This window comes from Panthera uncia, assembly GCF_023721935.1.
Source record: "Panthera uncia isolate 11264 chromosome D3 unlocalized genomic scaffold, Puncia_PCG_1.0 HiC_scaffold_8, whole genome shotgun sequence".
Classification (NCBI taxonomy): Eukaryota; Metazoa; Chordata; class Mammalia; order Carnivora; family Felidae; genus Panthera; species Panthera uncia.
The window spans coordinates 71,421,731-71,438,312 of record NW_026057586.1 but is presented as its reverse complement, the minus strand read 5'-3'; the positions used below and the strand labels follow the sequence as shown (position 1 = coordinate 71,438,312).

At 47.6% G+C, this 16,582-nt stretch overlaps 1 non-coding gene and 1 gene segment (V, D, J or C); one reads left to right on the top strand and one right to left on the bottom strand.

Moving 5' to 3' along the window:
* The first annotated feature begins 2,001 nt into the window (after positions 1–2,001).
* Positions 2,002–2,696, top strand: LOC125914007 (immunoglobulin lambda variable 1-40-like). The segment is given in 2 exon segments: positions 2,002–2,079; positions 2,190–2,696. Coding segments are annotated over 2 exon segments (360 nt in total).
* Positions 2,697–6,703: 4,007 nt separating this feature from the next.
* LOC125914943 (U6 spliceosomal RNA) lies at positions 6,704–6,807 on the bottom strand. The gene has a single exon (XR_007455495.1). It is a non-coding gene; the product is annotated as a U6 spliceosomal RNA (small nuclear RNA).
* Between the last annotated feature and the right edge of the window lie 9,775 nt (positions 6,808–16,582).

The window sequence follows — 16,582 nt, the reverse complement described above, 5'->3', positions numbered from 1 at the left end:
GTTCACCCCCATGATGGAAACGTCAACAACCTCCCTGCCTTGTTCAGTGGTAACATGGGATATTTCGGGGTGTCTGGGTGGTTTGGTCGCTTAAGTGTCTGACTCTTGATTTCAGCTCAGGCCATGATCTCACGGTTTGTGAGTTCAAGCCCCACGTCAGGCAGCTTTGCATTGGCAGTGTGGAGCCTGCTTGGGATTCTCTTTTGCTCTCTCTCTGCCCCTCCCCTACTCATTTTCTCTCTCTCTCTCTCTCTCTCTCTCTCTCTCTCAAAATAAATAAATAAAACAAGAAAATAAAACACAGGCATATTTCCTCTCCAGATAACAAGTGGGAAATCCTTCAGGACTCACTCTTCTTTCTCTGATAGTTATCTGAGATGACCCTTCTCCATGACCCCCATGTCCCCAGGCTGATTTCCCACATAGGAACAAAATGCCTCTGCATTCCCATGTATTGCATCCACACAACAAGCCATCCAGAATGAGAGATCCTCATCATCCTGGACCCATTGATCAGGAATCCCAGCCTTCAGGACTGGACCAGATCTCTTACACCATCTTCCCTGCCATCAACATGGTACCAGAAAGAAATTCATCTGATTTCTCCCAGAAACATGAGGTTCATCCCAGCATTTGGAGCTGGATCAATCACGTTCTGACAGCATGACTGGAAGATGTGGGTCTGGATAGGAGAGGAAAAGGTCAGACGGTTTGTGCAAGCATCCCCACCTTGTATATCACTCAGCTCTTTATTACCAGCGCTGCCCTCCACCCTCATAGCTGGTTCATGTTTGAGTCTTGTGTTGTGTACGTTAAGAGCTGAGCAGGAGACACAGACCATGGGGTTTCTGTCTCATACGGTTGTAATTCTGACTCCCAGAGTTTTCTAATGTCTTATAAAACATAAGACATCCCATGACCACCTGTGGTTTTCTCCTCCATCTGTCCCTTCCTCAGGAGAGGATCAGTCCCAGAGGCCCAGCACAAGATGCTCTGTACACATCCCATGATGGTTCCTCATCTGCTCCAGTCCCCAGTAAGTGCCACCCCAGGTCACCTCAGGATCATTGCTGAGAGACTCCACCTCACAGGGAGGTCACAGAAGGCACTGACACATTTAACCTTTTCTGTGTCCTGGGAGTGGGATCAGAATTAGCCAGACTCAAAAAGCCAAATATCTGATTCTCATACAAATACAAAATGAACAAGTGTAAAATATGTTACTCAACTCATCTATTAGTGAGAACACCAATAAAATGGTGAATCTTGAATAAAGATCAGATAAAAAACAAAAATACTTACAGTTCACCAGGAAAACGGACTTTGAAAAAATATTTTTTTTGTGTTGGAGATACACTGCTAAATTTGTAACAAGCAAGGAATCACATAAGAGGAAAAAACATGTGTCCTGCACAGAAAGAGACACGTCTTCATGGAGGTAGCACAGTGCTCTGGATTTGATCCTGACTGAAAAGGAATCTGAGCAGAGACGCCACCTCGACCCTGACCCATGAACAGCCAAGGTAGCCATGGCCAGACCTTGAAGAGTCTGGGTAGAGTATACAGCTTTCCTTGAGGTAATGGGAGGCAACATAAGGGGATACCTGGCCCTAAAGCAGGGGATAGGGGACAAAGCAGTAGGATGTCAGGAGGTGTGTCTGACTGGCTCCAGTCACATGTCACACAATGCTTTGTCTGGGCCTGGACCACCAAGGGACACATATGGCCCATTTCAAGGGTTAAAAGGTGATCAGAGCTGGGACCTGCCACCTGGAACTGCCTGTGCCCTATGTTCAGGACTCACAGCGGTGACATCCACACCCCCTGGCCCCACACAGCCCCTCCCATACCCATCCCCTTACCTCCTCGACAGAGAGGCCTGACCCAGGGCCAGTGAAGTGTTAGACAGCTATGAATCTCATTTGCATGGACAGATCCTCCCCCTCTTAGAGAATGAAAAAGGGGAAGAGACCTATTAGGGGAGGTCTGCACACCGTGGGTTACAGAAGGTAGGAACAGTGATGACTTCCACCATGGCCTGGACCCCTCTTCTCCTCACCCTACTTGCTCACTGTACAGGTAACTGGATGTGAGGCCAAGGGAAGGGGCCCTTGGAGGACATGTGGGTCTTGCTTTTTCCTCTTGTCTCTAGACCCCGGCATCACGGTCTCTGTGTCTCTCATTTGCAGGGTCCTGGGCCCAGTCTGTGCTGACTCAGCCACCATCAGTGTCTGGGACCCTAGGCCAGAGGATCACCATCTCCTGCACCGGAAGCAGCTCCAACATCGGGGGTGGTAATGCTGTGAGCTGGTACCAACAAGTCCCAGGAATGGGCCCCAAAACTGTCATCTATTGGGATAACAGCAAACCCTCGGGGGTCCCAGATAGATTCTCTGGCTCAAAGTCTGGCAGTTCAGGCACGCTGACCATCACTGGGCTGCAGGCTGAGGACGAGGCTGATATTACTGCTCAGCATGGGATGATAGTCTGAGAGCTCACACAGTGCTCCAGGCCTGTGGGGAAGTGAGACTAAAACATGCTGTCCCTGCAGTGATGGGATTTCTTTTGCAGCCCCCATCTTCTGCCAAGATAGCCGGTTCCCCTTTTGTTTGACCTAAATCTGAGGTCTGAAACCCAACTCAGGGAACTTTCTCTAGGATATGTGTCCTTGTCCTCTCAATTGTGTCTCTGCAGCCTGTCTTGCAGGTACACATTTTCTGTTTCATGCAAACTGAGCAGAAATTCCTGTACGCTGGGATATTGCCCTGGGGACAGAGTCCCTGAGGCTTGTGCCTGTCTGCTAGGGCTACCATAACATAACCGTAGACTGTGTGGCTCATCCAAAAGATATTGATTTTCTCACAGTTCTGGATGCTGAATGTCCAAGTTCAAGGTGTTGCCAGCTTTGATTTCTCCTGAGGTCTCTCTCTTTGGCTTGCAGATGGTGGCGTTCTTCCTGGTGCTCACATGGCCTTGTTTGTGTTTTCTCCTCTGGTGTCTCTACCTCTTCTTATAAAGACATCATCCCTATGTTTTAGGACACCACCCATATGACCTCGTTAATCCATAATTACATGCTTCAATGCCTTATCTGCAAACATCACAATGTGGGTGAGGATTTCCACATAGGGTTTTGAGGGCACACAGTTCAGTCCTTATCAAGGGGTCAGGACAGAACCAGGACTCAGAGTCCAGTTGTGTCTGGCTTAGGATAGTCCACTCTTCCAATGGTATGCATTCACACCCTTTACTGAACCCTTGCTACATGGCAGACTTGGGTCTAAGGGGTCATGACACAGCAAAGGAAACACATGGAGGGTACACCTGCTCAGGGAACTGACAGTGTCTGGAAGTAGAGAGAAGAAACAGAAGTAAAACATACTGTGTCTCAGGCTGACTTCCCAGATTGGGACAAATGTCCCTGCAGTCCCAGAATGAGGTCCATACAACACACCCTCTGGACGAGAGATTTGCCCTCCATGACCCATTGACCAGAAACTTCGGTTTTCAAGTTGCCTGGACCAGATCACTCCACCATCTCCCCTGAAATCATCATGGTGACCAGGGAGGGGATTGTCCGAGTGGCTTGGGTATACAGTGGCTATCTGGTTGGAACTGGGCTTAGTCACTGACTAATCACATGGCTGGGGATTTGGGGTTCAAATAGGAGAAGAAAATGATAAGTTTCACCAAATATGGCCATGCCTGCCACCTCTTCTTCCCTCTACCCTCTTTGTTATTCAAGTTGGGACATGGACTATGGACACTGGCATCTGGGCAGGGGACATGGGCCAGGTTGTTTCCATCTCATAAAATCATAGCTCAATCCCATGACCATTCTGATGTCCATGCACCTGATCAATTCCAGACCAACACACACTCACTCCCAGGCACGAGGTGTTGATATGAAATGTAGGCATTCACATGAGAGTTAGAAAGCAGAAAGTATAGGGGGGCCTGGATGGCTCAGTTGGTTAGGCGACTGACTTCGGCTCAGGTCATGATCTCACAGATCGTGAGTTCAAGCACCGTGTCAGGCTCTGTGCTGACAGCTCAGAGCCTGGAGCCTGCTTCAGATTCTGTGTCTCCCCCTCTCTCTATCCCTCCCCTGCTCACACTCTGTGTCTCTCTCTCTCAATAATAAATAAACGTTTAAAAAATTTAAAAAAAAAGAAACAGAAAGTATATTACTCACATGATGACCTTCTCTTCCCAGAGGTAGAAAGAAGGTGAAGAGTTGCAAGAAACTTCAATGGTGGTCACTTCCCCACCACCTGACACCTGTGATCACTTTGTGATCATGATTTCTCAAGGTCTTTGCAGGACCTAGAGCACAGACTTAGCATTGCCTGATCAGCTGTCTTGATCCCTCTGTAGAACTGAACCATGCAAAGGGCTAGAAAAAACCAAAGAATAAGACTGAGATTTGGATAAAGGACTGCACATGAGTTAGGGTTCTCCTGAGAAACAGAACCAATAAGATGCATGTGTGTATGTATGTGTAATATAATGTATGTATATGTGCATGTCTATGTGTGCATATCAATCTATCTGAGATATTTATTTTAAGGAATCTTATCCATTGTTGTAGTGGTTGGCAAGTCCAAAATCCACAGTGTGGGCTGGAAGGCCACAGACCCAGGAGAGGAAGTGTAGATGTTGTAGTTTTGTTCTGAGGGCAATGTGTTCCCAGAATCCCTTCTTTCTGTGCAAGGTCAGTCTTTTCTACATCAAGGCCTTCAACTGATTGGATGAGGCACATTCACATTATGGATGGTAATTGGCTTTAATAAAAGTCTACTGACTTAATTCCATTTTTTAAAATTTATTCCTTTATTTGAGAAGAGAGAGAGCACAGTGGGGTGGGGGGAGGCAGTGAGAGAAGGGAAGAGAGAATCCCAATCAGGCTTCATGCTTTCAGCTCAGACCCCAATGCAGAGTTCAATCTTATGAACCGTGAGATCATGACCTGATCTGAAATCAAGAGTCAGTTGCTTAACTGACTGAGCCACCCAGGTGCCCCTAATCATTTACTTCTTAATATCATGTGAAATATATATTCGCAGAAACTATTAAAATCATGTTAGACCAAACATCTGGCTCTCATGGCCTACACAAGCTACACGTAATTTAACCATCACAGACCCAATTCCTCAGGGTGTGGAATGGAGTAAGAAGTGTGAGGCAGGTGTGCCCTCATTGGCGACTTAAGGATCAAGGTGTCAGATCGTGGCCACCACAGACTGAATGCCCCTAGTCCTCCCTGTTCTTACTTACCACCCAGATGAATGCTTCGTGAGCTCCAGCAGGGATCCTACCCTAGCCCCACTCTCTGAAGTGTTGACCCTGCCCTGTGCTCACAGATCTCCACACCTCTCCCTGCTGATCCAGCCTTCATCAGGGACAGAGACCCCAGGACAGAAATGCACTCTCTACTGCCCCCCGAAGGAGCAACAGCAGTGGACAGAATGACATGATTTTGACACATCACTACCGGGATATCTCCTCAAATCTCTGGACTCAACCAGAGTTGAGCCAAATCATTGACTCAACCATGTACCCTGGGACCAAGGTTCCTTTTTTGTCTCCACATCATGCTACCTCATCAGCACTTGTTTCCAATCCATAATGAAGCCAGACATCACTGACCAATACAACCCAAAGGTCGTAGTGCTCCTCCAGTGACCCAGGCTCAGGAACATGAGATCCAACCTTCTTGGGCCCCACAGTCAATCCACTCCATCCTGCAGTGCTAACTACAGGTTGACTACTTCTTCCACTTTATCCTCTCCTTCTCCTTCTTCTTCTTCTGTTTTTTTCTTCTTCTTCCTTGAGACTCCCCTGTCTGTGTCTCCACTGCTCTGTTACAGGGTCCTGGGCACAGTCTCCACTGACATAGGAAGCATACACATCAGGGTCTGTGGGACAGAAGGTCACCCTCACCTGCACTGGAAACAGTAACAATGTTGGAACAAATTATGTGGGCTGGTACCAACAGATTTCTCACGGTGGCTCCAAAACTGTGATGCTCAACACAAGTAGGCTCTCACAGTTCCAGATCTCTGGCTCCCACTCTGGGAACACAGCCTCTCTGACCATATTGGGCCCGCAGCCTAAGGACGAGGCTGATTATTACTGCTCAGTGTGGGATGAAAGCATCAATGCTGACACAGTGCTACAGGCCCATGGGGACCTAAGACAAAAACCTGCCCCTGCCCCTCGTGGTCACCCCCATTATTGCCTGTGACAAACAAACCGGGAGACCGCAGACACCCTAGAAGTTGTGAGGGTCTGCTCTGAGCACAGAACGACCTTAAAAGGTCGGTCACAGTTGCTCTCCCTCGTATTGTTTTTTTCTAAAAACAAAGCAAAACAAAGCTATTGAGATAATTTGCATGCCACAAAGTTCATTCATTTACAGTGTACAATTCCATGGTCTTTAGTATAGTTACACAGTTGGACAACCTCTATCATGACTGAATTTACCACATTTCCATCACCTGCAGAGAAACCTTGGACCTACCAGCAGTGAAGTCACTGTCGCCACTGCACTCCGCCCTTTGTAGCCACAAATTCCATTCTGTCTGCAGTGATTTATTGTGGGCATTTCATGTGCACTGAAACACTGAACATGTGCCATTTTAAGTGCCCCATTCACCCACATTAGGTGCATGCACATTGCTGTGGGAACATCACCATCTGTAAATGTATGGAATGTTTCACTTAATTGCATATCATCCTTGTGTGGAGCCCATGCTAACCTATCTGGAAGGTTCCAATTTTATTGCATAGGCTGTCAAAACAAACGTGTGATTGCCTTCTGTTGCTGAATCTTAGGTGTAATATGTTTTTGAGGTCCATCTAGTTATATCTGGCTCTGTAGTTCACTTTTTTAAATTGGTGACTAGTATTTCACTGTATGGATGCACCATATGTTCATTATCTATTTATCAGCTGATGGACATTTGTGTCATTGACACCTTCTGTCTATTATGCATATTGCTGCCATAAACACTCCTATACAAGCTGTTTGTGGGACATGTATTTTAGTTTCTTTTGGTTTGATACCTAATAGCTGAATTCCTGGGCCCTATCATGACTTTATTATACACTTCTGAATAAAGTGCCAGACTGTTCTCCAATGTGGCTGCAAAGGATTGCATTCCCACTAGCATACATGAGGTTTCAGATGACCATCTCTTCATAAAGCTGAAGTGGTATGTAAGTGGTTTTGATCTTCATTTCCCTAATGAGTAGGGATGTTGAGCTCCTTTTCATGGTCTCTACTGTTTCTATCACATTACCAGGAGCCTAGGCTCTGAAACTCTCCAGGAAGCATTGACTTTAAGGAGCTTTAGTCTGAGCTATTGTTGAAATTGTAGGCTCAGCCTGCTCACGTGAACACAGCAGAAAATCCTTGCTCAGGAAGATAATTCTCTCAGAGACACTAGAATGGGGAGACTGAGGGATGTGAGGACCATAGTTAGGAATGTCCTGTGGAATCTGCCTGTGCCAGGCATGGCACGCGCAGGACTTCAGACCTGTTCTGGAATCTCTTCCTGACCATGCCGTTCACTAGTCGGCACAGGAGGCAAACTTCAGGCTCAGCAAGTCTCCCCATGGCTCAGAAGAGAAGGTGCCCCTGGGAACCAAGGAATGGTGGCAGCCCCTTCTTCCCTGCCAACACACAGCGGCAACTTTATGAACCCACACATTCCACAGAGACTCCAGCCCATCCCTGACAAAAAATGCATAAACTCTAGGAAAACATGAAAAATCCTTCCAAAAAGATAGAAAAGGACTTGCATAAATAGAAAGATAAACTTGTTGGTAGTTTGGCTTAATGATTTCTTTTTCCCTAATATTTATAAAGACAATTTTAAGGACAGAAATAGTCTAGAGCATTTTGCAAATGAATGGACAAAGAAGTAGGACATAAATTGTTGGATACTGAGACATTTGTTAAAGCTAAAATAATTTAACCAATGTGATACTGATATAAGAATAAAAAATAAGATACGTATTAGCATCCAAGAAAATAATCTATGCATGCAATGCACTTAAGAGTGATGTTTGAAGCACCATCCAGCAGTTAGACAAAATAACCTCACACATGAATAGTTTACTTCTGAATTCTAGAAAAGTGAGATTTTCCATGAGATATATGAAAAACTAATTTTTATGTAAATTTAAAATGGTTCCGGCTATGATGGAAAAACCCAGGAAGGAGTCAACCACCTGAAATTCTGGTCACCAATTCCAGTGTGGTAAGGGATTTCCCCACACCAGCAAGCCATACTGGGACATCAGCTGGGTGCCCTACAAGTCAACTCAATTCACACTACAAGACACTCAGTGCTGGAGATTACACAGATCCCACAGGGCAAGGGCTCAGTCCTGCAAGAATGCCCTCCGTTTGGGGTGCCAATCACAAGTATTGGGTGTTTCCTGAGCTTTGGACCCACTTGAAGTGGGTTGCAGTTTCCAATCACCTCCTACAGGGATTTGATTAATTTGCTAGAGTGGTTCACACAATTCAAAGAAATGTCTTTTTTTTTCTGACAAGATTACTGATTCATTATAAAAAGGTATAACTGAGGAGCATCCAGATGGAAGAGATACACAGGGCCAGGTATGGGGGAAGGGCATGGAGCTTCCATGTCCACTGTGAGCCTGATATGGCTCCAAATCTCCACCTGGTCACCAATCTTGAAGCTCTATGAAGCCCCTCCTTTAAAAAAAATTTTTTTAGAAAGAAAAAACATGCAAGTGGGGGAGAGGGAGGCAGAGAGAGAGAGAGAGAGAGAGAGAGAGATGGAGAATCTTAAGCAGGTTCCATGCTCAGCACTGAGACTGATGCAGAGCTCAATCCCACGACCCTGGGATCATGACCTGAGCCAAAATCAAGAGTTGGATGCTCAACCAACTGAGCCACCCAGGTGCCCTTCCTACTGGGTTTTAGTGGAGACTTCATTACATACTCATGATTGGTTAAATCATCAGCCATTGGCAATAGATTCAAACTAATCCCTCCCCACCCAGGTCAGGAGGGGGTATTGATAGTTCCAACCCTCTACTCACAAATGTGACTGCTGGCAACCAGCCCCCTATCTTTAGTTGCTTTGCAAAAGTCACTTTGCTAACTTAACCAAAGACACCTTCACCACTGGCATCGCTTGCAAGGTACATCTTTTTTGTTTGATCTGTAATTAAGGAGTGGTGGGCGTGAGAGTTTCCCCTACTGGTCTCCCAGCAACACTCTAAAGGAGATTTTTCTTTAATTTTGACGCTATATATACATGTTTACACTCCCATAGATCAGGGCTCCTTCTAAGAGTGAGAAAAAAGTATAATAATCATGTGCAGCATTACAGGATCATAGCATTTAGAAATCGGACCTGGATGTTAGAATAGACTGGGACCCGGTGAGCTACAGAAACAGCTGGTCTCTCAGGGCTTCGGGCCATGGTGAGGTGTGTGCCCTCCATCCTGAGCCATGAACAGCCAAAGAGCTATGCGCACACTCACCCTGAGGAGTCTGAGTAGAATGTAAAGTCTGTCCTGAAATGATGGGAGGCCACATAAGCGGAAACCTGGCCTGGCTGTAATGCAGGACTCAGATCAACACAATGTCACCCAATGTTGTGTCTGGGCCTGGAGACCAGGGTGCACATGGGTTCCGTTTCTGAGGGGTCAGGGATGATCAGAGCTGGGACTTGCCACCTGGCACTGCCTGTGCCCTGTGCTCAGAGCTCACAGCCGGGGCCTCCCCACTCCTGGCTCCACCCAGCCACTCCCCTACCACCCCCCTGACATCCTCAGATGGAAGGACCTGACCCAGGGCCAGTGAGGGGACAGAGAAATTGGGTCTGATTTGCATGGATGGGCCCTCCCTCTCCCAGATGAAGAGGGGAAGGGAGAGATTAGGGGAGGCTCTGCTCAGCTGGGTGGCCACAGAAAGCAGAAACAGTGACGATCTGCCCCATGCCCTACATTCCTCTCCTCCTTACCCTTCTTGCTCACTGCATAGGTAACTGGATTCAGGGACAGGGAAGTGGTCCAGGGAGGACTCTTGGGCCCTTTATCCTCCTCTTGTGTCTAGACCCAGCATCATCCTTCCTTTGTCTCTCCCCCTTGCAGAGTCCTGGGCCCAGTCTGTGCTGACTCAGCTGCCCTCAGTGTCTGGGGCCCTGAGTCAGAGGTTCTCCATCTCCTGAACTGGAAACACTGACAACATTGGTTGTGTTTATTGCGTGTACTGGTACCAGCGGCTCCCATGAATATGCTCCTCAGACTTCTCATATGTTATGATAACAATTGACGACTGATGCTCAGCAGTCCCTGATTGACTCTAGAGCTCAAGGTCTTGCAGCCCAAGCTCCTTGACCATCACTGGCCTCATGCTGAGGCTGGGGCTGATTATTATTCCAGGCCTGTGAGAACCATCTCAGTGCTGACATAGTGTTCCAGGTCTGCGGGGAGGTGAGACAAAAACTTACTGTCCTCATAATGATGGGGATCCCTGTGCAGCCCCGACCCCTCTGTCACAATAGTTGTTTCCTTTGTTTGTTTTGTCAAAAGCTAGGGTCTGGGATCCATCCACTGGGAACTTGCTACAAAGAATGGGAACCATCTTCTCAAATTCTGCCCCCAAGCTTGCGGTTGGCCACAATACATTGTCTGTTTTTACTCTAATTGAACATAAATCTCTGGATTCTGGGGCAGGTTGTCCTGGGGAAAGAGTCCACGGAGAGATGTGTCAGTCTGCTTGGGATGCCATTATGTAATAACACAGGCTGTGTGGCTTAACCAACAGAAGCACATTTTCTCAGTGTGGAGACTGGAGGTCTCCAGTCCAAGGTCTTCGTAGGTTTGCTTTCCTGAGGTCTTTCTTACAGATGGCTGCATTCTTGTGGATCCTCACGGTGGCCTATTTTCTGTGTGTGCTCAACTCTGTTTTTTCTTCTTCTTTTTATGAAGAGACCATTTGATTAGGCCATCACCCTTATTTACGACTTCATTTACCTTAATTACTTCCTTCAGTGACTTATATCCAAATACATACCATTGAGGGTTGGAGCTTCAACATAGGGTTTTGAGGGGGGACACAATTGAGTCCATATCAGGGAGTCAGGGGAGAGCCAGGGACACAGTGTCCAGGTGTGTCGACTCTGAATAATTCACTGTGAAGATCCACACCATTTGGAGAATACCTACTATGGGAGAAACCTGAGTCTAGGGACGCGGACCACATACGGACACCATAGGAAAGGTCCCCATGCTCAGGGCATTGACAGTGTTTGGGGGAAGAGAGAGGACACAGAAGCTAAACATGTATAGGAAAGCTATGTCCTGGGAGCATGGGGATGGGTGGGGTCAGTGGGGTGGAACCGGAGCATTGGAGCGGTTGACAGGGTACTCCAGAATCTGATGTGTTGTGATGAGGTCCCAGTGCTATGCAGACGAGGAAGGAGCAGGAGGGGAACATGAAGGTGGGGACCAGACGGGGCTGTGGATGGTGCCCACGTCACCCGGTCCTGGACGAGGGTTGGCCAGTGGGGTGGAGAAGGAGGGTCAGAACCCCTGTGACATAGAGGATTTAGGGAATAAGGAGGGGGATGGGGATGAGAAAAAAGAAGTGGGCGGTGTGGCAACATTTCAGGGAGGGGGCTCCACCAGCTGGGACAGCATGAGGACCCGTCTCTGATGAAGGATGACTTCCACCTCCTGATTCCGGGAAAGATCAACCCCTGACCCAGGTGACTTGTTCATAGTTCTAGGAATGCACATATCTGCTTACTCTCATCTCACAATGTTCCTGTTGGAAGAGCAAAGAATTGTTACAAGAACACCATGCGAGGCTGAGCTCAGTTCCCTTATTCTCATTGCTACCCATGTGTTATAAACGTTCCCCTTTAGGGAAGCACAGAAAATCACAATTTCCTTTAGATAAGTTAACATGAACTTCAAGAACTGGGGTTCTGTAGTTGGTTTGGATTTAAATGTTTCCAGAGCATTCTTTCATACAATAAAGATTGTTAATGACTACTTGGCTACCCTTCTCACTTTCTTGCTGAGGAAAAGGGATCAACAGGACATGGCGGATAAGGAGGCTGAAGCTGAGCTCCATACAGGACCCCAGCCTCGGAGCAGGGGGTCAGCAGTCCAGCAGGCAGGATCAAGGCAGATGGGTCCACACCCTGACCCTGTCATCCATCCCCTGGTTGGGGCTTGCAAAGATGTGCTGGCAAGCAGTGTTAGGACAGGCTCATTATGTCCCAGGGCACACTGTCTAGAAGAAATAAGGAAACTACTAGAAATCCAATGGGAAGTCACCTAAAGAAGACAAAGCCTCTACACTGCAGTGATCAGAGGAAGAAGGGTTGAGGCCATGCTTTACAGAAGAATCAGAGAAAACTCTGAGATTATTTCTTAAGGAAAGAATTTCATGTTGTCACTAGTTTATAAATCCATTAAAGGAAACATAACTTTCCACAAGTTCACTTGCCCCTTCATTTACGACACACGTGGGCTAATGTGATGGAAAGTGCACTGAGCCAGGCACAGGGTCCCCATCAAGCAAGAGAGAAGCTTAAGCTGCAGGGTCTCCCAGCCAGGCGTCTTACAGTCTTTGATCTGGACAGTCTCCCAGAGGAAGAACGCACAAAGGGATCCCTTGGTCCTGCTTCAGCACCATTACATCCAGGGTGACTACAGAGCTTGGGTGAAGATGGCAGGCAGCTGAATGATGACCTTTCAGAAGAAATCACTGTCAGCAGGGTCGCTGGGCACCACTGAGTCTCTGTGATGCCCTCGCTCTTCCTGAAGCCCAGCCCCTCCAGCTGCAGCCCAGCTCCAGAATATTCTGATGTTCCTGCCACAGAGCATTTCCGGGCCAGGCCAGGCTCACGCTCACCCACGGGGTTTGATCTGGAATTTAGGTAGTCTCACGTGACTTAGAAATCAGAAAATAAATTCCTCATGATGGAATTTCTCTGACCCCTTGCACCTTGCTCACACCCAGAGCTGGCCACGTCGCTGGTCAGGGGTTCTTTCTCCCCAGACTCAAATCAGTTCAGAGACTGATGCGTGGAATTCCAGAATTTCTCTTTTTTTATGTTTTTATTTTTTTTATTATTTTTTAATGTCTATTCATTTTGGAGAGAGACAGAGACAGAGGGAGAAGATGGGAGGAGCAGAGAGAAAGGGAGACACAGAATCCGAAGCAGGCTCCAGGCTCTGAGCTGTCAGCACAGAGCCCGATGTGGGACTTAAACTCACGAACCACGAGATCATGACCTGAGCTGAAGTCGGATGCCCACCTGACTGAGCCACCCAGGGGCCCCCTAGGATTTTCCTAATTTAAAAGCATCTGTTTACTTTATTTTGGCAAACGGGATCAATGTTTCATCTGTTCATTTTTGGTCGAAGTCTATGTTTCTGGCAAGATCATGATGAAAAGTGGATATATTTTCAGATGCAAGCACACAAATTATTGTCATTTTTCTTTAGCTCCCACGGCACTCATTCTTTAATATGGACTATATTTTTCTCAAACTTTACATTTGAAATGTTGATCCTAAACATTTGGTCACCACCAAAGTCATGCTCTTCTGGAACACATCCTGCTCAAGGGATTTAGAGTTTTAAGTAAAATGCTACAGAGAATATCATTTGTCACAGCTCCCTGCAGACTTGTGTCCTGTGCTTGCAGACAAGATTCCTAGGAGTGACTCACTGTGTTAAAAATCTCTATGAATGACAGTAGTCCCAAGTGTGTGGAACGTTGACAGACAAGGAAGATTCGCCTGGAATAACCCACTAGCAATGTCTTCCAGGTCCCTTCCCGTGGCCTCCCATCCCTGCAGAAAGGCTGTCTCTCCCCTCGGTGCTATGGGGAGTTGACAGGGAAGGGGAGCCATGGTCACCAGTAGATCACATCAGAGGAAAGAACACAGCGTCCTGCACAGAAGGGGCCATGTGTCCCTGGTGACGGGATCATGCCCATCACATTTTACACCTTATATATAGACTATTTATTTGTTAATTATACCTCAAAGCATGTTGGTGAGAAAATGATTGGAAATTGAATTTTAAAGCCCAGATTTTTCTCTCAAAAAATTATCAAATTTGGTAAATTCCTTTCTCATTATCTCTATACGTCATCTACTACTTCGTTGTATGAGGTAAGCCTCTGTACTTAGTGACCTCTCTCTGTGAACTTGTGAGCAATTTCTCTGTCATTGTGTGTGTGAAGGGCTGCCTGTTACTGAGAAATTCAGAAAGACATACCATGCTATTTCCACAGTGTATCTCTGTTGTGAATATGTAGAGTTAAAAAAAGTGAATGTATACACACCCACATAATTATTCTGCTAATAGTGTCTTTCAGATCATCGAAACCATCTAAGATTAAACATGTATTCTGATTAACAAATCAACACCCAATGAAACACATTCTATGAACAGTTCATTTCACCTCGAACAGGAAAGAAGGTGACTACACACAGCACTCATGGAACAAGTAAAAATTTGGGGACAAAAGTGAGACAGCTGCCACATTTTAAAAAAAGTCAGCATCATTCATGGTGTGAAATGCTACAGGACACATGCCCATCACAGCTGATTCAGCCCACATGTCTTTGTGAGAGAGAGAGAGACAGAGAGAGAGAGAGAGAGAGAGAGAGAGAGAGGAGTAGAAATCATTATGCCTTTCTGAATGTTTTCTGTAAGAAGGGTGCTGGGGACAGTCAGAGGCAGCTGAACAGGTCTCCAGCCTTCTCCAAAGGCACCTCTTCAGAACAGCTCATCATCAAAGAACCTTCCAATCTACTGGATGGTCTTTGTCACCTTCTGACAGGAGGGTCCCCACAGGCCATAGGACAGTCTGAAATCCTCTTTTTCTGTCACTAGCCTCAGCTCAAGCACTCAAAATTACTTTTGGGGGCTCCTGGGAGCCTCATCCCTCACCCCCCTTCATTCCTCAGTCTCTCCTCACACCAGTATCCCCACTCCACCCTGGCCCCGCTCTCTTCATGGAGACCCATCCTCCTCAGGTCAGGGCTCCAGCCCCAGGTCCTACTGGGACAGGCGTGCTAAGAGGTGGGTCTCAGGGAGCCGACCTCTGTCTTTCTAAAGGTGCAGAGCACTGTCTTCTCAACCCCTTCCTCCGGGGTCTTCCTCCGGTAGACAGGAGAGGAATCCAGGGGCAGGGCCGGGTTTCTGACCCTGCCTCACTGGAAAGTGAGGTCAGAGGGAGGAGGAGCTCCCCAGCCTTCCCAAACCATGGGCTGTGGCTGGTCCAGGCCTCTGTCTTTCTGATATGCTGACAGCAGGACACATCTCCCTTCAGGTGCTAGGTCTCAGGGCTACCCCGTTCCACTAATGTAACCCATGAGGAAGGGTCAGCATTTGAGGAGGCCGTTCTAGGGAACTAAGGGACGCGTGATTTGAGGAGGTTGCAGCTTCGTGAAAGGCCCCTGGATGAAGGATTTTTCCCATTTCTGAGGCAGGGGCAATGGAAGTGGCGCTGGTCAAGGAGGGCCTGCCCCTCCCTCAGGCAGGATGGTGACCTTGCCTTTCACACCTGGTGCAATGTGCTCCAGGGCCAGCAGGTGGCGCTGTGGGCACGTGCCTCCACCACAAGGTAGCGCCCAGAGCTGGAGACCAAGCACCTGGCTGCTTAGTAGGTGCCCCTGCTCAGGGATGCCTGGGGCCCAGCAGCCCCTTTCTCCCAAGGCCCTAGATGTCCCCACAGAAGAAATTCACCAGTCCCATGCTCTTTAAATACAACTTTGAAGCAGAGGGTATTGATTCCTGGTTGATGGAGAGGTTGGGCCAATCCGGAGGGATGGGGAATAATCTGAATGATGGGCCCTGTTCCCATCAGAGTGAGGGAAGGGATAAGAGAGGCTGGGGGATCTCTATCCCAGCGGGAGTATGGGGAGAAAGTTCTTGGGTCATCTCTACCATGCCCTGGACCCCTCTCCTCTTCACCTTTCTCACATACTACACAGACAACTGAACTCCGACGTCAGTGGTGGGGGAGGGGGGGTCCCTCTGGGGATAACTGGGTCTTTTCTTTCTCCTGGGTCCTTATCTTGAGTTGTTGGTGGGACCCTGACTCTCTCTCACTCTGTCCTTCACTTTAGGGTCCTTGGCATGGTCTTTGGTGACTCAGTCACCATCAGTGTTGGGGACTCTGGTCCAGGACGTCACCATCACCTACACTCGGAGTAGCAGCAGCACCAGATCTGATAATGGTGTGGGTTCCACCTCTTAGTGCTGTTGTTCCCCCAAATACTGGCTTTTGGAAGTACCTGGCCATCAGGGGTTCTAGATTGATCTTCTGCCTCCAAGTCAGATAGATACATGGCTTCACAGACCATCTGTGGGCTCCAACCTGAGGATGAGGTTGATTCTTACTGTCTCACAAATGACAGAGACCTCAATGCCCACAAGGTGCTTGTTCCCAGGAGAGATTGAAACATAATACACCCTCTGGGGTCCCTGATCAGACCTTCCCACCCTTGCAAATTGCTGTCATCATGACACCAGCACCTGAAGGTCTGAAACCCTCTGT